The sequence below is a fragment of the Alligator mississippiensis genome, chromosome 3, assembly GCF_030867095.1.
Source record: "Alligator mississippiensis isolate rAllMis1 chromosome 3, rAllMis1, whole genome shotgun sequence".
Taxonomy (NCBI): Eukaryota; Metazoa; Chordata; order Crocodylia; family Alligatoridae; genus Alligator; species Alligator mississippiensis.
Window position 1 is genome coordinate 140,002,689 of NC_081826.1, and position 25,593 is coordinate 140,028,281.

At 42.5% G+C, this 25,593-nt stretch overlaps 1 protein-coding gene across 1 annotated transcript in view; it reads left to right on the top strand.

The window, feature by feature from the left end:
* Positions 1-963: 963 nt before the first annotated feature.
* SLC6A19 (solute carrier family 6 member 19) overlaps positions 964-25,593 on the top strand; it is a 35,399-nt gene continuing 10,769 nt past the window's right edge. Inside the window, exons 1-6 of the mRNA XM_006272903.3 lie at positions 964-1,251; positions 13,385-13,525; positions 18,952-19,089; positions 19,582-19,763; positions 20,328-20,438; positions 23,662-23,774. Of these exons, the coding sequence (XP_006272965.1) occupies positions 1,050-1,251; positions 13,385-13,525; positions 18,952-19,089; positions 19,582-19,763; positions 20,328-20,438; positions 23,662-23,774 (887 nt within the window). The 5' untranslated portion in view covers positions 964-1,049. The remainder of the gene's footprint in view (positions 1,252-13,384; positions 13,526-18,951; positions 19,090-19,581; positions 19,764-20,327; positions 20,439-23,661; positions 23,775-25,593) is intronic.

The window sequence follows — 25,593 nt, forward strand, 5'->3', positions numbered from 1 at the left end:
TAGTCCCCTCCAGGAAGCACTACTGTTGGGTTTAGCCTGCCCCTGGGCAAACGAGGCTGCCCAGAGCACTATGTGGACATGGCTCTATTGCATCCAGTTCAGGGGGCTGCTTACCCAGAGCAGTGCAAAGTCTTTGCAGGATCCACTGCTGGGCATGATAACTTACAAGTCTGCAGTACAGATGTAGCCTTGGATACCACAGTTTAAACTCATAATGAGAATGAGAGAAAACTGTGATTTTTGTGCCTTTGGTCAATATAAAAAAGAACCACTTGCTATCAACATACCATAAAATTATAAATAAAGATAAGGCATTTTTATGACTTCAAACCTTTTTATAAATAGGCACTTCCTTTCTTGAGGCTTTATCTTGTGGTGATTAGATGTACAGCATTTTTAGAACAATACAGATCTTAAAGTCCCTGTCATACTCCTCCTCTAGATTGTTCAATTGTTTATGTCATCTAGTAGAGAAAGAGAGAAATATCTTGGTTCAAAATCCTACTCACAGGAACTTGGAAGTAAAAATAAGAGTTAAAAATATGCTTTTGGGGAAATTATGTGCAGCAGATTTACATAACATTCATTCACCTGGAAAAATTAAAAGCTGGACACATACTTATTAGCTTTGAAACTATGGGAATCTTTTCACTCTCCACCTGATACGGAAAAATATGTATTGTACTTGAATTTACACAGGAGGAGTGGCAAGAAGTGTTTCACAACCGTGTAGGTGATTAAGATTTATAGAGCAAATTACCTCCTGAATTGCAGCAACTGGTATTGATGTCTTGTACAAAATGAACAAAGTGCTCCATGGAGCCTTGGCAGATAAGACATTAATAAATATCAGTGCTGACTTGGTTAATTAAATGATTTGCTGACGCTTCTTTTTACCACAAGTCTGCACTTTCAGGTTTAGTGCCAAAGGTTCACTATATATAGCTGAAGCCAACATTTGATGATCCCTTTTGATTCAGATCTATAACTGGCTGCTTGCTCTGTTCATTCTTGTCCAGAGCATTATTTTAAGATAAAAGACATACATAATGGTAAAGATAAAGTTGCCTAATCCAGGCCTGGAAAATAGAATACCTTCCCATGAACAGCTAGAAATCCTTGAGAAAGAAGAAGCAGATTCAAGACCGAAATGGGATAACAAAGCTCAGTATATGTTAACCTGCATAGGCTTTTGTGTGGGTTTAGGAAATGTATGGCGGTTTCCTTATCTCTGCCAGAGTCATGGAGGAGGTATGCTTTTTAATCATTGATTTAAAGAAATAGAAAGAATGAAAAGTAGCTTCAGTTTCTCATTCAGGGAAATTAATTTATATGGATGCATTGCATATTGCAATAATATTTAGTTTATCTCTGTTAAAAATTCTGTCATTGTCTCTAGCTTGCAAAACAACTCTTTCAATTTGCTTTCTAAGTATGTTGGTTATGGGTGCTTTGGAGATATTATGGAAGATATTTCTGAGGGTTTGAAATCCATGATCCATCAAGTATATTGCTTACATGAAACAGTGGAAAGTATAAAATAAATGTATCGTTTATATTGTAGTAATATATGCACAGAAAGCCATATTAAGCAAACACTAGAAACTGACAAGGATCTATTGCTTGATGGAGCTGATTTTAAAAGAAAGTGAAGCCAATATATACTTGATATATTTCAATTTCCAAGATATAATGTACTAATAAGGGAAGTCTTTTATACAGGCTACTGTCATGAAAGTATGGTTGTATGAAACTAGATGTGTATCTGTTGTCATTTAATATGAAATGACTTTCCCTTTTTCATATGCAAGAATTATTTTTAACACAGAAAATGGTCCAACAAACTCAACTCTAAAAGGTGTCTGGTAACCCATGCTTCAAGGCTTCACTGGTTGCCTGCAGGGTCCAGGCATTCTACCTTTTCATTAATGCATTGTTGGACTTCTGGGTTCTTTTCACCTTCCTCTGAAACATTAGATACCTGCTCTGGGTCAAGGTGGGACATTGATTTGGGTTCCTGGGCAGCAGGTCTTGCTCTTGCACTTAGGGGCAAACTAATCCCCAGATCTGGGGTTAGGAAGGAGACTGTGAACCTGTTTTTCATTTGTTTGTTTGCCTATATCTGTAGCATGGGCAGTTTGCTTCCTAGGAACCCATACAGTATACTTTACCTAGCAAATTCTTGCCACTGCAGTAGCCAAGGCTCTGTTAACACATCTTGTCCCACCCTTGCAAAACCTTCACTGGGTGCTTTGTGGCTTGGTAGGCAAGAAGGGTTTCTCAGGGACACCTCTGAACAAGCAGTCACCTGAAAATGCAAGAGGCTGGCCTTTGATGGCCAGAGGCCCTATTCAGTCCTATATTCCTGGGACTGTGAAAGGTTTGGGGAAGATACACTACTGTTTCCATTAAAGAAGACATGTGCAAGTACGTATAGCTCAGAGGTTTTTCACTTGCTTTAGATAATGTATGACACATCTGTGATACCGGAGTGAATGCAAAATATCTTAGTAAGGTAGCAGTGCCAGTGTAGGATATTTTGTTGTTTAACACTTGGGGTTTTTGCTAAGTGCCTTAAAATCAAAGGCCAGATTCTATTCCATCTATTCAACAGCAAAGTAGAGTTAGGCACCTAAGTGTGATTCTGTTTTACAGTGCTTGAGTCTTGAAAACCCATGAATGCATCTACTTTTGTAACACATTTTCATCTGACAGAAACACAATGAGGAGGAGCACTCATCCACCTTTTGCATTAACAGAGTCTCAGGGACTTAAGCAGGGTAGAATGCACTTAGGCACCTATGTCTATTATGTATACCTGGAATAGAATATGCCCCCATATATATACTTAGGTTGCCTTAACCTTTAATGTGAATCACAGGTCCATAGTAGAAATGTGGGGCAAATTTGAACTTGTTTGAAAAATGTTCTTGAAATGCAGTTCCCTCTCCTAAAGATACTATGCCATCCATTTTTTACAGTTCTTACCACTTTTTAGTGGGCACATCGGTGGGCCAAGTTACATCCCTACCCCCGCCCACCTGATACCTTGCACTAGGGCTTCATCCCTGTGTGTCCACGATTCACTGCCACTTCAAAGTTTTTTAGAGTAAATCTGGGTCCACCACATGGACCAAGCCTGGGCACCATGAATGAGAAATTCATCTGCACATGGGTACTAGAATGGGGACTCAGCAGCAAGCCAGAATTCATGGACCATCTTCTTCAATGTCTGTCTGTATTCAGGTTCAAGATGATATGCTGTGGCCTTGAATTTAAGCTACAGCCATATAGTGCATATTTAAATCCTGCTATTGGCTGTTTCCTGGTAATTTTCCACTTGAATTCTGCTCTCAGTGGGGCGGAACGAGATGTGAAGGGGAGGTTTTGTTCTGAAAGAGAAGCTCTTGTTTTGAGCTGATAGTTCAAACTACTCACAAGCCTAGTGTGATTTCTTTTTAAAATAACTACACCTCATTAGGGCGAAGGACAGAGTTACTGATGCAAGTCAGAAGTTATTGGGAGCTGTTTCTTCAGCCAGACACACACACACCAATAATGAGATGCTTTTTAAGGGTTTTTTTCTGAAACCCATGTGCATTTTGGAGATTGTGTATGTACACATGTGTTTTTTAAGAGAAATGCCAGTGTCAAGACAGCCATGTTTTTTAGTTTCTTGACCAGAACCCCACTTCTGCTTGCCAGTGTGTGCATGAGAGAACTGCAAGGTGAAAAGTCAACTTTAATGCACACAAAAAGATATGCTTCTTCCTGGCTAGTCGAAGTGAAACCACACAAATTGAAGCAACTCTTCACATATCTTTCCTCTCAGATCACCTCCAGGTAACAGATGGCATTTTCCATTACTTAATTGCATCTCCCCTCCTACTTTCTCACCTGATGCATGTATACCTTTCCTGTCCCAGGGCTAGAAAATGCTGCTGGGAGATGAACCACCAAAGGAACATACTACCCCCTTTCAATGTATTAAAATGTTAGGATTATTTTTAATAAAGATTTATCTGAGTTGAACAGACCTTTGTATGAAAGATTTACAACATCAATCACACTACTAAATGCTGGAAAAATGCTAATCAGAGATATATTTTTGAATATTTTAGTGCAGTGTTTATATTTAGAAACCTTAAATCCTTTAAAAAATGCTCAATTTTCACATGTTGAAAGCATTTCAAAAATATGTTTAAAGCATTGTAAATAAATTAAACAGAACCACAACAAAAACAGTACTGGAAGGGTCATAGGATGTAACCTATCCTCCTCAAAGCAGTATTATCTGTGTCTGAACCACTCCAAACAAATGTTTGTCTAACCTACATTTCAAAATTTCCATTGATTAGAGATTCCACAACCTTTTTAGGTAATCTGTTCCAATGCTCAATCACCCTCAGGGTGAAAAAGTTCTCCCTCATATCTATCCTAAATCTCCCTTGCTGCACTTTAAGCCATGACTTCTTGTCCTGTCTTCCGAGAACACAGAAAACAATTGATTCACATCATATTACTTAACTGCTTCCCTGCTATTGCAGTGGCAGAGCATTGGAAATGCCCTTGCTTCCCAGGTTTTTCATCCTTGCCAGGCTATGGGGTGTTAATAGTGCTTCAAACATTAATTCTTGTAGTTATATGTGAGGGTTCAAAGAGGCAATTTTGGGAATCCCTTTGATTGATGATAACCTGTGGCTGCACTGGACTGGACTCCAGTCCAATGTTCCTATGTTTATTTTCTGCACTTTTTTGTATTCAAAAACTGTTCCTAAATCCTCACCAAAGTCTTTTCTTCTTCACACTAAATAATCCCAGTTCTTCCACTTTTCACGGAAGTCTCGTTTCCTAGATTATTTCCTCTAATCATTTTGTTGCTGTCCATTGGACTTGTTCTAATTTGTTTTATTGGAAGTGTGGCACCCAAAACTGGAGTCAGTACTTCAGGTGAAGACTCCCCAGTGCCAAATAAAGTAGAAGAATCACTTTGACTTCCCAGTGATGCACCTGCTAATATAGGCCAGCACTACTGCTTTTTTTCTGAAGAAAAAATATTAATTATCCAAAAAATTACAGTAAACATATTTTTAAAGAAATATCCTTCCACTTGTAGTCCCACAGCTAAAAGTAATGAGCTTTTATTTTAAATAGCCATCACTCCCTCCTTCCTGGGGCTTGTCCCTGCCTGGAGCTCCTAGTAGTGCTTCCCCAGCTTTCCCTTTCCCCTAGCCCTGCACCCAGATTGCAAGGAGAAAAGGATTCCAAGGCCACTGGGCGTTAGGGAGGCTTTGCTGCTGAGTCCAGAGCCAGATTTCTCACACACAGCTCTATCCACATGCCCAGCTTCAGAAACATTTTCATTTCAGGACCTCTCTTGCAGGGCTCAGAACCCTGCACAGGAGTTGGCAAGGATGATCAAATGGTTTTCCCTGGGGATCCTCAGAGAGCATTCCTGTTCCTCTCTACTGAACATGTATGAGGAGCTGCCATCCAGTACCCTCCACCTCCCACCCCTTTAATCCCTCACATCCCCCAGAAGCCCCTACGTCTGCAGTCTGGACTTGCCTCCCAGTGCCCTGTCCCCCTTGTTCCCTCCTTCCACTTTTCATAGGTCCTTGCTGCTCCTCAAACACCTGGTCTGAATAGGATGCTGTCCAGCGTACACTGAACCAGAGAATGACTGAGCATGTCTGTGGGCACAGCTCTGAACTTTGAGCATATAAAATGCTAGGCTTGCTGAAAAATCAGGTTCAAAGGATCTAAAAGTAGTGAACTGTTTGAAGATGCAGATGTCTGTCTGAATAGATTTTCACAACATCTATGTGCCTCAATCCTTTCGGACACCTATGGTCTTTAGAACATCCCATTGGGTCCCTATCCATGTCTTTAGCCCTTCAATGCCTTGAAAGATGTAGCTGTATGTTTCTTAGAGTGGTTGTCCCAAATCTGTGGGCATTTGACAACTGCGGTCTTATTTTCTGTGCCATATTGCCTCATCTTTGAGATGTGCCTTATTCCAGAGAGGTGTGCAAAGATAAATGAATTCAGGGTGCCATGAGCACTAGGTACTAGTATGAAGAGGAGTACCAAAAAAATTGTTAAGGCATGTGAAGTAGTGAGCAATATTGTGCAAAGTTTGCATGATGTGTGATGCAACATGGCTGTAATTGCTAGATGGTATTGAGGTGCTGGGAAACAGTTTAGTCAGGGCAGAGGAACAACTCTGCTAAGAAATAGTCCACACTGCTTATACTGTGCGAGCTACCTGACTGCCTCTAGCTCAGGTGCCCCGAGCTACAATGCATCCTGCAGTATAGACATAACTACAGAAGGCCTAGGACCATACGGTGAATGAAGAGGTTGTATAGAAATAATGCACAGCGGGCTATGCCATAAGTACCCTGCATTCAATGTACCGAAGAAGAAAAAGGTCCTGTGAATAAATCATGTGTAATAACGTAACTGAAGACTGCCTCAATATAGATGCACACAATGGGGCAGAATTTAAGTCACATGAGATCCAATTTTATTCCACCTATTAGACATCTAAGGGCCTTGTTACACATTAATTTTAGGCAGCTCAGGGAGTTCTTAACCCCTGGATTGTCCACACATTAAGCTATATAAACTAGTTTTAATTGCCCTTTAGGCTTCTTGAAGTTACACCACTCCAGGGCAAGTTTATCTCTGACCCATGTTACCCAGCTCATGTTCCGCAAATGGGTAGCCACACCCCAGAGATAAGCCATCCAAGTTGCAATCCTTCAGCATTCCCGGATTCAATGTCCCCTTCCCCACCCCTCCTGTTCTGTGTGGACAAACTTTCCACCCCATGAATTCTACTGCCCAGGACACCAGTACTGGCACCAAGACAACCCCCCCTCCCGCCCCTTGGGGTGTGATCTGGTTGTGCACCTTGCAGGGGCACAGATTGGTCTGGAAGGGAGGGCTGGGGGGCTGGGGTGAAGCAAAGTAGGAGGCCAGATAGGTAGGGCCATTCCTAGGGGGGTGAATCGGGGTGACCGCCCAGGGCCCTGCACTTTGGGGGGCCCCGTGGAGCTGGGTGGAGCAGCGGTGGCGCGGAGCTTGGCGGAGTGGCAGCTGTGTGTCCAGCTGCTAGCTACCCCTTCCCCGCTGCTGCTTCAGGTCCAGGGCCCATGGGATCAGATCAGGGGCAGGTCCTCACATGGGCTGATTTGCCTTGGGCCCCGCACCGTGCTCAGGTCAGCTCTGCGGATAGGGGTCCCTATGATCTCGGGCTTCCCTCCCAGGACAGGGACACTATCCCCAGGATCTGGGGCTACTCAATCCCAATCCCAATCCCAATTTATTAAGATACAAGACTTTCTTTAATTTACTTCCTCTTTATTTCTTTATAAATTCTTTATTATTATAATTATTATAATTATAATTATTATTATTATTATTTCTTTTTATTTTATCCTTTAGTGGCTTCAGTGGCTGACTTCCTTCATTTCATCACCCAGTCCAGCTGCCATTCCTACCCATTGCCTGTTCACCTCCCATTTCACTACCCAGTTCCCTTCATTAAACTCTCCCCCTTCCAGCCTCATGTTCCTACTCCCACCCACCCACCTCTCCAACCTACTCCCATGGAGAGCAGTCTGTCCTGGCTCACCAGCCCTATAGTGGCACCTCACAGCTGTAGCTCCTAGTCAGGCCACTGCCTGCCAGCCCTCTAGTAGCAAGTCCCAGCTGTGCAGGTCAGGGACAGTCAGAGAAGGTTTTTAGCCTGAATGTATGCCTGGCCTAAACTTGAGCTAACACTAGCACTGATCAACATTTGTGAAGATTAAAGTGTAACATGTAAAAAAGCCATTAGTGAACTTAGGCTCTTAAGCAGGCTTCTATTCTATCCCACTCAAGTCCTAAAAATCCATGAATGCATCTACTTTTGTAATATGCTGTCATTTAACCTTTAAGATTAAATCACAAAATAGTAGCAAAGAGGAGGATTGACCTAACTTTTGCATTAACTTTTTCATGGACTCAAGGAGGATGGACTAGAATGACACTGTGAGGCACCTACGTTCTTCTACATGCCTAACATGTGGAATAGAATCTGGCCCCTAGCCCATGTTTCCTGATGTTGAATGCTTTATTTTGCAATCTTTAAAGTTCTTTTTAACATAAGTGAGGGTATATATAGTTATACACAGAACGTGTTTTTTTTTGTAAGCCCAGATTTATTATCTGCTTCCATGGAAATGGAGCAGGACCAATGCTGAGTTCTGGTAAGTTATATTTATTCCACTTGGCTCCTATTTATGCTTTTTTTTTTTAAATGAGGCATTCAGTTTCTGGTGGGCCAGCAGGGAGCAGCTCTGTCAGGGCTTCAGCACTCATCCATTGATTCTCTATCCCATGGACAGGGTTGAGCAGACTCAGTTCTTCTCTAAGATGTTCCTACTGCCTGTGATCTGTAAGGTGTCAAAAGCCAACTGGGTCCTGGGGTGCACTGTGCTCATTTCCTCTCTCTCTTTATACCAGAGGTGCAGATGCTAACAATACCAACTTCTTACCACTAAGGGCATCTCCCAGTCCAGGGCTCTGTCCAGCTAGGAGCTTAGAGGGCATAGCTACATGAGACACTAAATGTGCAGTAGACTAATTCTACTGCGCATTAGCGTGTCATGGCAAAAGCCGTGCCAATGCGATAATGTGCAGTAGAATTAGTCTACAGCGCATTAGCATCATTAAAAGACCACGTGCTGGCGCTACTATGCAGTACTACACATTGAGTTAGTACCTGTTACTACAGGTACTAAACTTAATGCACAGTAACAAAGGTACAGTAATGCATGTGTAGATATGCCCAGTCAGTCACAAATCATTTCAGGTCCTGTGAACAGTGCAAAGGGAACTGAGTGAAGCAGAGATTTACCCTGTGTTTTTTGAACTGTGATGAACAAGGAACTTTTAAAATGCAGACAGACAATATTAACTTGAAATAAGAGCAACATTTGCAGTTTATAACAACTCTTCTTTTTCCAGACATTCAAACTTTAAATTTAGGATTGAGGGGGTTCTTTCTCCTACACACAGCCTTTTTTTGATGACCAAATATAGAGATGGATACGAGTGGTTACATTGCCTTTGCACTGGTTTAGTTTGTGGCTTTCCCTTTGAAAGGAGAGTATTTGCAGTAGCACAATGGGGTGAAATAAAATGTTCTACCCTTGAAATTATGTATTAAATGATTCCAAAATATGTCATTACTAAATATGCACTTGATTTCAATATGAGTGCAGTGTAAAGGTTAGGAAGTATGCATCAGCACTTCAACTGGCAGCCTCAGAATGAACTTTCTTTTCATTTGTTAGATATTCCTGACATTAGACCTTGTCTTATGGTTAATCTTTATTGAGAACTATCTCATTTAATTGACTGTGTTAAACATTTGTGCTTCATCCCTGACAAGGCACTATGAAAAACAAGATGTAATGTTTAAACTTTCAGTCTTGGTAAAATATTTTATACAATTAGCATAAGCCTATAGCAAACTGTACTACTCTGTGACAGATACCTTGCTTGTTGTTGTGGCACTATTATTAAATTGACCATGTCAGAGATGTTAGAGATGATACCGTGTCAACAGTCAATAAACCGCTGTTCCTCAGCTGGAGCTCAAACACAGTTCAAACAAACAGAAAAGCAATTCCATGCAGAAACTTTTCAGACTGAAATGCATATGTGATCTGTTTGTTGGAAGTCAAGTGAAGTCTATAAGGATAATTTCTATTGCAAATTAGAAATTCTTAGAAAAATGGATTTCTAAATTTATTCAAAGAGACACAATAATAATGCAGATGTAATATAAAAAATAAAATAACTGAATTGCAGTTACGAAAAGGGTTTGAGTCAGGTCCTCATTATATCTTTACTATACAAAGGATTTAATACTGCAAAGTAGTATGATATGTTGGTAGTGCCCCTAGCACCAAGCTCAAGATCTGAGCTTTTACCGTGCTTGAGGACACCCCCAGAGTATCCCCAGGACTCTCACAACCTCATTTCTGGGTTTGTTGTGCACAGGACAGAAGTGGGCCAGTAGAGTTTATAACCTGAAGGTGAATAAGCCCTAACATATCCTGTGTGGCCACTGTGCAGGTCCACAAAAGGGTGCTCACTCAAAAAATATGCACCTGGGTTCCCCCACAATATAATTTCCCAGGATGGTACAAAGAGGAATAGGAAGTTTGAAGGGGTTTTTCGCAAAGTAGGACTTCAGAAGTAAAGCCAAACCCAACAAAGAGGAAAAACAAATCCCTGATTCTAACACATCCTTATGTTCATTTATATAGCTATACTTAAAGTTATTTATTCACCAAGCACTGCTACAGCAAACTTTACATTTGTATTGCTTTTTATCAGTGCTTTTTAGCTCTCTAGAAGTTTATCTATGATTGTATGCAATGAGGTATTATGCAAGATATGAACACCGTGGAATATTATTGAATTTAACTACTCATTAATGTCTTCTGGCTTAATTATCCATTTGCATCTAAAGAAAAACTGGAATGCAAAACAGCTCAGTCACATATTGGAAGCAAACAATATTTAAAACAGAAAAAAACCCCAACATGTATTGTATTATATACATAATGGGCCATAATCTAATCCACCTATTGGACATCTAAGTGGATTTAGGTGCCTTAGTACAATTCATTAATGTATCTACTCTTGTAACACACTGATGGCTGACCCTAAGAGTGAATCACTAAAAAGTAGGAAGGGACAGGAGAACCCACTCAACCACAATTTTCAGTCCATTTACACTTCTTATAGGTAGAACAGTACCTGGCTTGCAATGACATAAAGATGGAAGGCTTTCATGGAAAGCACCAGAGTGTTAACATCAGTAGGGGACAGTTTATGTGATATGGAGACTCTCCATTTAGAAGGGATTGACTTGTGATGAGAAAAGACCTGGAGAACAGTAGAGTGTCTTATACATGGTGAGCAGATACATGACAGAGTTGAGGTTTAAGTTTGGGAGTAGGATCCTGGTATGGCCTGGTATCCTGGTATGGCCTGGTATCCTGGTATGGCATGGATCATGCATGACAATGCTAGGGTAGGAAAGATGCTTAAAGAGGTATAAGTACCAGTGATTTTCACTGGGTTTTTCCTATCCCAAGGGAAAGGAGGTAAGAGCTGGTTATGAGAAGCAATGTATTACATGTTAGCACAGAGCTCCAGTAATCAGCTCTGGTTAGAATCAGCATAAATTAGGCCCTCTTAGAACATAGCATTAACATGGAATATACTGCTTCAAAATAACCCACCTTCATTGCAGTAAAAATGGCAAACTGATAAATCTTAAAAAGTAACAGTAAATTGGGAATAATTATCCAGTAAGGCCAAGTCTAGGCAGCACAATGCAGTGCCATTCAGAACTACCCAGTGCAGGGCAGGTACCAGAATTCTGCAATGTGCTAAATTAGAATGTACAGAAACATGACTAAGTGCTGTTTACTAAACACTGCAAAAACAGAAAGTTTCACTGCTCAGTGATGAGCAAGGATTCTTGTTTTCTCTGATAAAAAAGCACAGATTTTCTGATTAAACCCCCCCAAATCTGTGTTTTTCAATGATTCAAATGAAATGGCATTATACACACACACACACACACACACACACACACACACACACACACACACATTGATTAAAATGAAATGCCACTATATATACACAATGTTTTATTGATATGTTTACAATTTTAAAGCTATTTGGAAGCCTACCAGTGCCTCAATCACTATAATAAAATAAATTCAAAATACCTATAAATTTTGGCATTTGATTTTGAGTTTTTTATCATGGAAAATCAGAGCTGCTCCTGCCTCCTTCACTCACCAGGACACAGGTCCAGGTGACTCACTCCCAAGCCACAGTCCCCCAGTCCTGCTGGTGCCTTTCACTCCACACCCACAGCCCCATGGGCCCTACTGGTGCCCCTCACATCCCACCCACAGCTCCCCAGTCCTGCCAATGCCCCTCACTCCCCACCCACATCCCCCAGCCCTACTGGTGCCCCTCACTTCCCACCCTCCCAGCCCTGCCAGAGGGGGACCCCAGCTGCCAGGGCTATGGGACCAGGGACCCAGGTCCACAGCTCCCTGCCCCCTGCGGTATCACCCGAGCCCTGGCTGCTGCCCACGGGAGGCAGCAGCTGCTGCTGCGGAACGGAGTGTGGAGCCCGGCTCCCCCTCCACCACGGGCAGCATGGCCAGAGCAGAGCCCATGGTGGAGGTGGTTGTGGGCTGTCCCCTGTGAGCTCAGGGTCCCTGCCCTGCTGCCCTCCCTACCAGGGCTTCCAGGGACCGAGTGTGGCAAGGCAGAGCGGAGTCAGGCAGCGAAGCTCAGTGCTGCTACTGGGAGCTCTGCACTGCCATGGTGAGTGACCCCCTGCCTGCCTGACAGCAGCAATAGGCACAACCCCCACTGCACCACCCTTGCTACTGCTCGGGGGGTGGGGGAGGGCTCACTATGGTGGTGTGGGGCTTGTAAATACATCAATAAAAATGTGTGTTCTATATATAGTGGCATTTCTTTTTAATCATGGATTTGGGGGGTTTCAATCAGAGAATTTGCAATTTTTTTAACAGAGAGAATCATGATCCCTGCAGATAAGGAAGATAAAGCAGAAGAACAGACTGGCTGGCTTAAGGCCAGCACAGTAACAACAGATAGGTCCAAACGAAACTGAGATTTTTTTTTAACTGATGCAGTGAATATGGTACAATTTCAAAGTTTATATAAGCTCTCATCATCCACCCCAACATTAGAATTCACCATTTCCTGACTTCTGACTTGGTGCTCATCATTTAGACTGTTACATTGATACCAGAGATACTAAGTACTCACAATTTCTACTCACTTTGGTTGCAGTTATGAGCCCCAAATGCATCTGAATCAGCACCCCTCTCTGTGCATGTAGACAGGGAGAAGCACATTGTTCTGCCCACCTCTAACCACTTGGTATAAGTGGCACACTGAGCACTACATAAGCAGTCTGGAGCAGGTATAATGATATAAGCCAGTTTCCTGAACAATCTTCAAGTACTTGCATGCAAAATTTTCATTTCTGGAACATGAGGACATAATTTGGGCCCATTTTTGCCACTGTAGGAAAAAGTGATCTCTTTTGGCTGAATTCATACAGCCAACAGTTCTTCCACTGAACAATCTGAATATTAAGATTAGTCAGAAATATTATTTTTATCAGACAATAGAAAGAGATTTTATCTAAGTACTACCTAGGTTTACGTTCCATTTGTCATACCTATGCCAAACGGCAATCTGTGATTTTGTCAGGGTATTTCACGTGTATTAAATGTTTTCCTTTGTTGAATTCCAGGAGCCTTCATGATTCCTTTCCTCATTCTGCTTGTCCTGGAGGGCATCCCACTGCTTCATCTTGAGTTTGCCATTGGTCAGAGGCTGAGAAAAGGGAGTGTGGGGGTCTGGAGCTCCATCCATCCCACCCTGAAGGGTGTGGGTAAGTCTGAGGAAGATTATAACTAAATAAAACAGAAGGCACAAGAACCCACATAATTAATCTTGGCATTGAGGAATTACAGGTTTCCTCCAGGGTGAGTGAGTGGTTCAGGGGATCAATCATCAGCTCAGAGAACTGTAGACTGCTTGGAGGACTCAACTTCTGAGCACTACAGTCCTGAAGCTATCTGGCTGATGTCCCATTTCCAGTGGACAGGTACTGTGAGCAGTCCTGTATGTTTATAGGACTTCAAGGATTTTAAGGATATTGGAAGTTTCAATGAGCTTCCCTATACCTAAGGATGGGAACAACACCAGCAGCATTGATATTGCTAGGTTCTGAATGAAATTTGGGCCAGCAGCCTGGATGAATAGAGGAGTTCTCTCTCTGTGGGCACCTCTACATGAGATGTTTACTGTAGCGTAGACTAATTAGCTCTGCAATAAACATTTTGTGTCTACACGTGCATCCTTATTAGGCTGGAATAAATTAATTTACTTCTCAGCAGTAAAAAAACTCCGCAGCATCACATGCATGGATGCTGTCCCGGCTGGCTGGGGCATGAAGGTGTTTTAGTGTGAGTGGGCATGTTTCAGTGCTCCCGTCTTGAGGCACACTGCACCCTAGCCAGCTGTGTAGCTGGCTGGGGCACACTGTGCCTCAGGACGGGGGCTTCACATGCCTTAGTGCAGGGGCTCTGCAGCAGAGCCCTTGCACTCAGGCACATGGACACAGGAGAGCAGCCAGCCCAGGGCTTCCTGCTCCCCCGTCTTGAGGCACCCTGCGCCCCAGCTAGCCAGGGAGCGGCTGGCTTAGGCACAGGGTGCCTCAGCACAGGGGCTTCCCCATCTCCATGTGCCATTCCCTGGCTGGCTGTGGCACAAAGTGCAGCAGGACGATGTGTCCTGCTGCAAACTGCATGAGCAGAGGCATGCACTGCAGCACAAAGTAAGAGCAGAAATTCGTGCTGCTACTATTTGTGCTGCTGCAAGCACACGCCCCTACTCATGTGAATGCAGCCATATGTGTTTGAACTGGTTAAGAAAGCCATCCAACTGGGTGTAGTCAGGATGATAAAAACACTGTTACTCATGCCTTCACTCACCCTTCTGGCAGCCTCTCTCACATACTGAACAGGAAAAGTGAAAGGCTGGCAACCTGCATCAGGCCACACGTGGGAGGAACAGTGGCCCAAAGGACTTCTGCAATGATCCTCCACTCAGTTCTTTCTTCACTGTTTCACTTCACGCCAGGTCATACATATCTCTCTCAGCTCATGATGTACTGGTATTCCTTTTCTCCAGGGCTTCTTTTTTTTTTTGTCTTCCTTTCTGTCCTCCGAGGGCTCTGCCCTAGGGCTTGGCTCATAACATCAGTATGACCACTCATTTCTGTTTTCTATCTTTAATGTCAGCTTCTGGGTTTTGCTTGTGTTCTTCTATGTAGCTCACCATTTATTATCCTTTCAGGAAATTTGGTTTTAGATCCAAACTATTATGGTAGGTTACAAAAAGCAATCCATATCAATCCCATTCCAACTGCTGCAAAACCACATAAGTGTCCAACTTCATTAAGCCCTTCCTTTTTCACCTGAAAGATTCCCTGGACTGTGGCTACTCCTCTTGCTAAGAAGCAAACCAGTTCAAACACCCACATGCCTGACTCCCGCATGAGCTCTGTTGTGAACCAGGTGAACTTAGAAGAACTTAAGTTGCTAATTCCTTGCGCCTGCTCTGTGCCTAACAACTGTATGACATGGATAGCATACCAGCATTCATTGCAAAAGATACCAGGAGGAGGATTCGGTCTTCAGTACAAAAGCCTACCAGGTGTATAACTTGCTCAGGAAGTGGGAGATCTGGTTTCAGGCTCTCCTAAGCCCGAGAGACTCAAATGCCCATCTCCACCTTCCAGGAGAATGCCCAAACCTCCTGCCATCAGCTAGTCTGGGCAGGGCACCTCCCATTCCTCCTTTTGAAGGCAGCTCACTGAGCAGTTGAGAGTGACCTGAAGGAGAGCAGACAAGAAGGAGCCTGAATGTGTAGCCCAGTCCATTGGGAATGGGGAATCCAGAGTTTTGAGTCTCTGCACCCTGGACTGCCTATGTATTTTACGGTCATTTGCTGAAAGAAGAAAAATAAATCTGGGACCTCATCTCTAGGCTTCCCTCCCACAAAAAGGCTCAGGGCAGGTTGCAACCATGGATCCAAGTGGGAGTGTGTAGCCTGAATCACAGTCTACTCCTTATTTACCCTTATCATCTAAAGATATTTAAACATGTCTTAAGTAAAAATGCAACAGACAGTGCCACCATTCTCTAGTGCTTTTCTTATAATAAGCATGCTCAGCATCTTCTGTTCCAGAGGGCTGTCTTGGATTGCATTTATGTTTTAAAGTTCCAGCTGGAGTAACTCAGGTCTCTTGGAGAATGACATTAGACAAAAATATGTAAGGTCGTCCCTCAAACAATCATAACAAAATGATTTCATGGACCTCAAGGGTCTCCAGCTTTGGAATGGAACAGGTCCTTGAAATAGGGAGGAGGTAGGATTACCTTAGCATCATAGATCTATGTCAAATTGGTACTTCTGAGCCTATGAAAACTGTAGTCTACATGTATTTAGTAGTGGTTCATCAGCAGCTGAGGTCACTACTTGGAAGATTTTCTGCACTGAGCATGCTCCATCCTTGTCTAGCTCCTTTGTGATGCTCAGCTGGTATGTGACTCATCCTCACTGAAGAACTATTTTCCCTACACACCCTTACCTAAGTCAGTGAAAAGGATGAAGTGGGCTCAAGGCTGTGTAGGGAAGGAGGTGGTAGTCTGTTGGACCCTTGGTTGGTTTGTTGAAGAAATTAAAATGTGTAGTAAATGAGGCAGGGGGATTGCAAAAAAGAAAGGAGGGACTGGAAAGGACTGCAAACACTGAAGAACAGGGGCACAATTCAGAAGGATCTTAACAGTTTGGAAATCTGAGCTGGAACTAACAGGATGAAGTTCCATGAGGACAAATGCAAAGTGCTACACCTCGGGAAGAATAATCAAGAAACACAAATGTAAAATGGGTGACAAATAGTTGGATGGCAGCACTACAGAGAAGGATCTAGGAATCCTGGATTGCAGACTCAATATGAGTCTGTAGTGTGACACCTGTACAAAAGACAAATGCAGTTTTGGGCTGCCTCAATAGGAGCAGTAGGTGCAAGACATGGGAAGTGATAGGCACTGGTTAGGCCTCATCTAGAGTACTGTGTGCAGTTTTGGGCTCCACATTTTAAAAAGAACATGGAGAAGTTAGAAAGGGTACAGAAGTGGGAAAAAAAAATTGTTAAAAGGCTTGTTGAAGGAAAGAGAGATTGAAGGAAATAGGTATGTTCAGTTTGCCGAAATAGCGAATAAGAGGGGACATAATAGAAGTCTTCAAAATATCTGAAGGGCTGCCATAAAGAAGGGGGAGAACACCTTTTCTCTCTTGTGGTAGAGAGCAGGACACAGACCAATAACTTGAAGGTGCAGCAAAGTATGTTTAGACTGGATACCAGGAAAAACTTCATTGTTAGAACAGTGAGGTGGTATAATAGACAGCCTGGGAAAGCTGTGCAATTTCCATCGCTGGAGATATTCAAGAAGCCGGATAAGCTTTGATCAGGGATGATCTAGAAGTAATTATGCCTATGCTATGCTAGGGATATTTCCCATGCTTCTGGGCTCTCCTAGTTGCCAAATGAGGCTGGGAAGGAAGCGTTTTCCTCTCCTGTTGCTACACATCATACAGCTTTTTTTCCCTTCCTCAAAAGCACTGGGTGTCAGCTTAAGGCAAGGCTGGGGATTTTGACTTGGGCGTGCCAATGCTCCTACTGGGACTAAAATCTGGAGGTTCCTGGATAGAGGGTCATGCCCCCCCTACTCAGGGTCAGACTGATCCCCATATTTGGGATAAGGAAGGAATTTTACCTTATGGCATGGACTGGGGAGGTTTTTTCCTTCCTCTGTAGCAGGCGGTGTGGTTCTCTTCCTTGAATCTCTTGAGAGTATTTTAGCAATTTCTGGATGGGCATTTGAGCAGGACACTGATTGCCATTTGTTCTCTGCTTTATCTGTGACAGTTTAGGGTGCTATGTCTTGTAGTTGTGTGAGGGATGGACTAGATGACCTCCAGAGGTCCCTTCAGGCCCTTCTTTTCTATGATTCTGTGATTCTGATTCAGGGTTCGACCAGTTGCGTGCTGTCCTGGAAAATGGATTCTAATCTTGCTTCTGCTACAGAGGCCCTTTGCAATGCTGGGGAAATCACTTAAACAACTTTTCAAAGCTGACTTCTGTCTTATTTTTGGGTGCCAGCCTAAAGATACCTGAGATCTGATCTGCAGAAGTGCTGAATACTCTCAGTTGCAATTGAAGGCATTTGTAGGCTGTGCTTGAAACATAGAAAGCACGATTAAATGCTACATCCCACAAAATGTGAGGACCTAAGGAACAGAGTCTATTTCACCTAACAGGCATGTAAGTGTGATTCTACCATGTTCAAATCCCTAGAAAAACATTAACATGCCTACTCTTTCAGACGAGGAGCCACACACTGAAGATGTCTTAGGTGTAGTGGTGTAACAGAGTTGCTAGGTCATACCCTGAGGAGGGGGGAGTGATGCACAGTTGTGAGAGCAGGGGTGGGGAGGCACAGGTTTGAAGAGCGATAGCAGGGTGGGGGCATGGGCTGCAGGGGGTATAGGTTCTGAGATGGGTGAGGGAGGTGATAGCACAGATTTGAAGGTGGAGGGGGCGCTGATCACAGACTGTACTTTACCCACATCAGGAACTCCACAATCCCAACTGAGCTGCTGCTGCCAGCATGTGTACTCTGCTTGCCCTGTTTATTGCTCTTCAAGTGGCAGCTGCTGGGCTTTGGAGTTTCCAGCATGGGAACACTTCCAGGGCAAACATTCTGTGGGGACTGAAAGAGATACCAATGTCCCTCTTAACTTATCACCCCAAACGGGCATCCCTTTCACCCACCCCTAGTTACGCTACTGCTTGGCTGGTATGTTTCTTGGCCAGTAGTTTCCTATCTGTTCTTTAGTGTGATCAGTATATATGGCTGATAATGAGGAGGATAAAAAGAAACACTGAACAGCTTAGCATTCCACCACCATCCTCCAGTCTGTGTCCTAAATGAGGAAACCTTAATTTTAGCATTTCTTAACCTTTCAGTTCTTGACTTTGATTACTTGATCTTTGTGTGTGCGTGTGTGTGTGTAAGGACCAGCCTATAATACATATTAGAAGCCAAGGGCTGTGTATATTCACATCACTTAAAAATAAAATTTGCTTTGATATACCTGACTGGACACAGTCTGAGGGTTCATTTTAGTTTTACAGTTAAAATGATAGCAAGCTGCATGGCATGCTCTTTTTTCTCCTTCTTTTAGGCATAGCAGCGATGCTTGTGTCCTTCCTTGTGGGCCTATACTATAACACTATCATTGCCTGGGTGATGTGGTATTTCTTCAACTCCTTCCAAGAGCCATTGCCCTGGAGTCAGTGTCCGCTCAATGCAAATAGAACAGGTACAGTTTATGAAACGGAACATTTTTCTATAGAGCACATTTGTGCAGTTAGCAACAAATGTAATACAGTCTCTTTCTGTATAAGGATAATATGCTGATTTACTAGGGAACATTTTAATAATGTGATAATTGGGTTTTGCAGGAAAATATTCAGCAGCTTATGGAAAATGAGATCAAACTTTGTGTCACTACTTGACACTAAAGGGGGCATCTTAAGTAAAATGAAAAAAACAGGAGTCTGTAGGAGATAGATTGATGTATTAACTTTGTCACATACACAGTATTCTCAATGGAGGATCCAGTGCAGACACTAGCATTCTAGAGCATTTTTTTGTAGATGCAGACAACAGGATTTTGTTTAATTGTAAAAATATTGTCAGGCTGGGACAGATCCAAGTGAATAATACTTCAATATTACTGCTATAATATCTGCTTCTTTTCTTACCTAATGAATGTAGGATTTACTGAATTACATTTTTTTTTTGCTTTCAGGGTTTGTAGAAGAATGTGCCAAAAGCTCTCCTGTAGATTATTATTGGTACAGAGAAACATTAAATGTTTCCACTTCCATTGACAATTCTGGCACTATCCAATGGTGGCTTTTACTATGTTTAACATGTGCATGGGGTGTTCTGTATGTGTGCACAATCAGAGGCATTGAAACAACGGGAAAGGTACTACATTTCATTTCACATGAGAGTGAAATAATATTGATTATGCTATTGTGATTCCCTGTTTATATATATGGATATGAGAAGCTAGTCACATTGTGCCATAACTAATTAAGACATATCAGGTAGTTCTACAACTTTATACTGACAAAGGTTTTCTGCATATGCACATTAGTTCTAAATTTTTGGTGCAGGGAAGAGGCACAGAAGTTATAGACACATTTTTCTAATGACCACCAATTGTCAGCAACAATTAGCAAACATCAGGTTGTGGGTTGTTGATTTTATTGCTACAGATCCAGATAGAATGATTTGATTTGAATGCTAAAGAATTACTATTTTTCTAAATTTGGGCCCTGACTGAAAAAGTGCTTTGTAATTATAAATTAAAATATTCAAACTGTTCTTGAACTTAAGGTTCCACAGCACATTAATCATGGCTAATCTGATCTATTAGTTTATAATTCAATGTTTTTGCTCCTCTTTTCTTTCTTCCTTAGCTATTCTTGCTATGAAACAGTGCTTTATCTTATACTTTTAAAATATGTATCTGGGGTTTTTTTTCAGGCTGTGTATGTAACATCTACACTTCCATATGTTGTACTTACCATTTTCCTGATCCGTGGCTTGACGTTGAAAGGATCAGTCAGTGGAATTGTTTATCTCTTCACTCCCAATGTAAGTGATTGGATTCTTTGCTTGTCAATGAAGCTATTAGTGGCTAGATCCAGATTGGTCCTATCATCACCTAAGTGGGATGTAGTCATAGGAAAGTAGGGCTGGAAGGAAACTCATAACGTCATCTAGTCTAGCATCCCTGACTAAACTGTCACAGCCAAGTGTCTATCTAACCTGCTTTGGAAAGTTTTCAAGGTTGGAGACACCACAATTTCTCTAGAGAGTCTTTTCCAATGCCTGACCACCCTCCTAGTCAGGAAGTTCCTCTTAACTCCCAACCTAAAGCTGAAGCTTGAGGCCATTCCTCCTATTTCTGTCTCTTAAAGCCCCAGAGAAAAGGTCATCTCCATCCTCTCTATAATCACCCTTCTGGTATTTGAAGACTATTATCAAACTCCTCCTCAGTCTTCTCTTCTCCAGGCTAAATAGCCCCAGTTTTTTCAGTCTTTTCTTATATGTCTTCTCTCCCAGGCCCCAGATCATTTTTGTTGCCCCATGCTGGTCTTTCCAAACTGTCCACATCCTTCATGTGATCCAGACTAGCTCTATTGCAACATCGGCATGCTCAGAAGTGATCCAGTTTGAACTCCTAAGTGTCTCAGTCCTACGAAAACTCTGCCTATATACCTAGAAGAACCTGATCTCTAAATCATCCTTAGAGCTCATTTAAGTCACACTGGGTACATTTACACTTGCTATTGGGTACATCTACATTTGCTATTAGCACAGAGCAATAAACTGCAGCACTGGAATTTATTGCTTCTGGGCGTGCTGCATCTACACATGTGCCTGGGACCTCAGCACGTTGAGTTGGGTTGGAGCAGCCCTGACTGACAAGGAACCCAGGGGGTTAGCCTGCCAGCCCAGAGCTGCTCTGACCTAGCTCAACATGCTGCAGAGGGGCTGGCTGGGGCACAAGAGTGCTCCAGTGTAGAGACAGCCAGCAGGCAACCCCTGCACTGAAGCACCCTTTTGCACCAGCTAGCCCCATCAGCATCTACACGTGCTGCTACACAGTAAATAATGCCACTGCAGGACAATGCTTGTATTTACAAGTCCCAACCTCTGACAGCGTTTATTAGTTTACTATGACCGAATAGGGCCAGACATGTAGATGTGGAGACATCTCATATGGATGCACCCACTGACAACATTGCATTTCATAACGTTTCATATGGATGCACCCACTGACAACATCACATTTAGAACTAAGTGCAGTGGCTAGAATCACTTTCATCCAAAAACATGGCCAGCATGGTAGTGGTGCTATTGTCAATTGTTGTCTAATGGCCTAGTGGTCAGAGAACTTGCCTGGGAAGTTGGAGCAAGTCAAAGGGAACCAGTCTTCACACCTTTGTGGGTAGGCTGGGAGGAGAGAAAGAACACCTGGGCTTATGTCAGGTTTCATTCTTTTCCTGTTTTAAATCAATGATTGTGTAATTTTAAAGTTATAAATGGTTCTGAGAGGAGGGATCAGGACTTGGGATTCCTGCCTCCCATGGGAGATCCCTCATCACTGGGCTGCAGAGTGATGTTTCCTCTTTCTTGTGCTCTCTGTCTCTCTTTCTCTAACCCCATATTTCTCATGAATCTTGCAGCCTTGGCTGCTCAGTGACCAAGCTTCAACAGTGAAGTTGGAAAGGACCTCTAGCCATTTCATTCTATAGTCTAGTGGTTAGGCCACTCTACTGGGAAGTGTGAAGTGTGGGTACGAATCCTCTTGGATAGAGGCGGTGTTTAGAACCACGATTTCCCACTTCTTGGCTTAAGACTCTAAACACAAGGCTGTTATAAAAGGTGACTACCACAACCATCCTCATTAGGTGCCAGCCATTAAAAGAAGGCCTGAATGGTCTGGATCCCAGGTGAAAGGAAACAACTAATGCAAAGCCTGAGTTAGGTGCCTAAGCTCAGTGATGGGTGCAAGTTCAGACACATCTCTGTCCCTAGTGTATCTGAACTAGTTTGATTTTAGGTGCTTCTTGGCTCTCTGCACTGACCTTTGGAAGTACTCAAGTCTCATCATTTATTGTATAGGGGTCTTGGACTCCTAACCCAGTCTATTTTGATCATTGTCATGTCAAAGGTACAGTGCCAAGTGGTCAGTCTGGATCTGGCCCTAAATGTTATTAGCAACAAGGAGAAAATGAACCTGTCATCTATATTTATTCTGAATATCTTTCAGGCATGCTTAAAGACAGCTTCTCATGTTTGAACTGTGAATAGTAGAGCTCTGCTTTGCATTATCCAAACACATTAGGATACTGCTGAAGTTGATTTGTCAATCAGTTACTTTTGCAGGCCTTAAATATTTCTTCTTGCTGTTTCAGATATTATATATATAATGTATGTGTGTATATACATGTGTGTATGTATGTATGTATGTATGTATGTATGTATGTATGTACTGCCTCGGATTTTGGGAATTCCTGAATGGACAAGGGGTCATTCCAGAGTGATCTGGATTGTTCATTTACCTCCTCTTAACAGGGAATCTACATTATTTTTTTCAAATGCACCCATACCTTACTAGAAGAAAGGGCCAGGCCTGAATTTCAGACATAAATGGTAGAATTAGGATGATAATGCCTGTAATTTAGATACCACCATTAAGATGTCTTACATTTATAGCAGTTTCTCCTCAAAATAGAAAGGGTGTAGCTGCCCAGGAGAGTCCAAATATTAAAGTTTATCTGTTGGCTAATTTGAGGAAACAAGAGAGGAACCCACTATCAGATAAAAGGAGACAAAATTATATAAGCATTGTTATCTTATTTCTGCTTTAAATCTTACTGATTTAATTTTAACATATAAGTAGTTTACTTATGAAAATGAAATTGATAAAGGCATTCACTTGTCTGCTGTCCAGAGTGCTGTCTTCCATAGAGAGCAGAAATAAGCTATGCATCAGCCAGAGATGACCCTAGCCAGGTGCGGGGCCCGGATACAAAGAAGCCGGCAGCAGCAGGGTGGGGGCAGCAGCCAAATGCAAAGTTGCCAGCGGCCGGACGCACAGCTGCCAGAGGCAGCAGCATAGAATCACCAGTACTAGGTGGGCCCTGCAGGAGGGGCCGCAGCCACTCTGTCCGGGTCTGTGGGACCCCCCAAAATGCGGGGCCTGGGGCGGTCACCCTGATTTGCCCCCCCTCCAGGGATGGCGCTGTCTGATGTTCAGCCCAAGTTTTGATTTGAGACACTCACTACCTTTTGTCTGATGTCACAGGTTGCTGAGTTGGCCAACCCTGTCACATGGCTGGATGCTGGAGCACAAGTGTTCTACTCCTTCTCCCTTGCCTTTGGAGGCCTCATCTCCTTCTCAAGTTACAATTCCATTCAGTAAGTATTCAGCACAAAAAATCTAATCCTACTGGATCTTTAGAAGGCTCCCCATAGCCTTGCGTCCTTTCTCCATGAGGTTGCATTGCCAAAAGTACTAAAATAGAAATGCAGTAGGAGCCATGAAAAGTTGCTTTCAATGGTTGAGATGAAATATGTTGTGCTCAGGCTCTGCTTTTTAATTATATGAATATTCTTCAAAGCTGGAGTGTTTTTTTAAAACATCTAAAAATGGAGACAGCTTAGACCTTGCCCATTTCACTTGGGAAGAAGGAAAAGCACAGCATCAGCCCCCTGATTCCTGTTCCTCTGAGAAGCCCTTTGGGCTCATCTGCTCCATGTAGGCACATTCCTGACAGAAGAGGCCTGAGCCCACCCTACATCCCCAACATCCACAGATATGCTTTACACCTGGCAGTTGGCTAGTTAACTGCTCTGGGCTCATTCCCGGGGGGGCTGTTCTCAAGTACACTGGAGACCAAGAGCTCAAGAACCACCTCAAAGGAATGCCCTTGAGTGTCCTTACCAGCAAACTTCAGGTTTGGTGAATGGCTGTAGGTACAGGTGAGCAAGATGTTGGCCAGGCCAGCATAGAGGGACATGCCATCCCCATGGTGCAGACAAGACACTGTGGCTTTTCATTGCGTTTCCTAGCAAAGCATCACAATACCAAACAATGTTGCAGATTCAGCATTGTCCTGTATGAGCTTCTACCATTCTGAATCTCATCCTCACCTTTCTGAATAAAGCACTAGAAAAAATGGAGAAAAAATGCCAGAGTTGGCAGGTCTTTGGTAATTTGGTGTCTCCAAAAACCATCATGCCAGGAAATCCAGAGGCAGAAAAGGGTTTTAATGCCTCTGCACAGAGGATCAGGATCTCTGTAGAGCTAAAATTCCACTCTTACATACTTTTTTTTGGAAATTGTTTTTTTTAGAAAAAAACAAACTATATTTATACTTGTGTACAGGAATACTAAATAATAAAATCAAAGAGAATGCTACCATGCTATAGTTCTAATGATTTGTTAGCAATGAGTATCAATTTTGCATCACTTCTTAAAATTGTAACTTTTAAGGACATCGTCAATGGTACTTCAGGGCACTTCAAAACCACTGTAAAAGTGGGCCTATAAATTGAGTTTATAGTTAATTTACATCACCAGAACAGCACAAAGTACATGTAGTGTCCTAATATATAAAGCCTTTAATTTGCAAATGCCTTGGTGATTGTAGAGGGCTTTGTTACTGAAACCGATGCTACATGAACTGAGAAAGTAAGGGGGAGTCTGTCCATGAGTCTTAAGCTCTTTTTCTTTTAATGGCTCCTACTTCATTTCCATCTCAGTACTTTTGGCAATGCAACCTCATGGAGCAAGGAAGCAAGGCCATGTGGAGCCTTCTAAAGACAGATGTCTAAGTTATCATGGAACCTTTCTTTGAAGGTAACAAGTGGGCCAATGAGAGCACTTGTTTGAACAGTACCTCCTACAGTGGAATCTCCTTCTTGGCTAATCCACAGGCACTATTCTAATAAATATAAGCATTATTAATAACAAATACTTTTCACATGTGTCTGAATCAATACCAAGTTTATAGAACTAATAAAATTGTTTTAACTAAATTGGCTGTAGAGGAAGGACTATGATTTGTTGAGTCCATCACAGAGCCCTAGTGACTTATCTGATCTGGTGATCTCTCCCTGCCTGTAACCTCTGCAGTTTAACAATTCATGGATTATTTAAAGTGGGTATTAGCTTAATTAGAAGATTATTTCTTCAAGCTTCTGCACAAGATTTAAAATTTAATTATAAAGACTG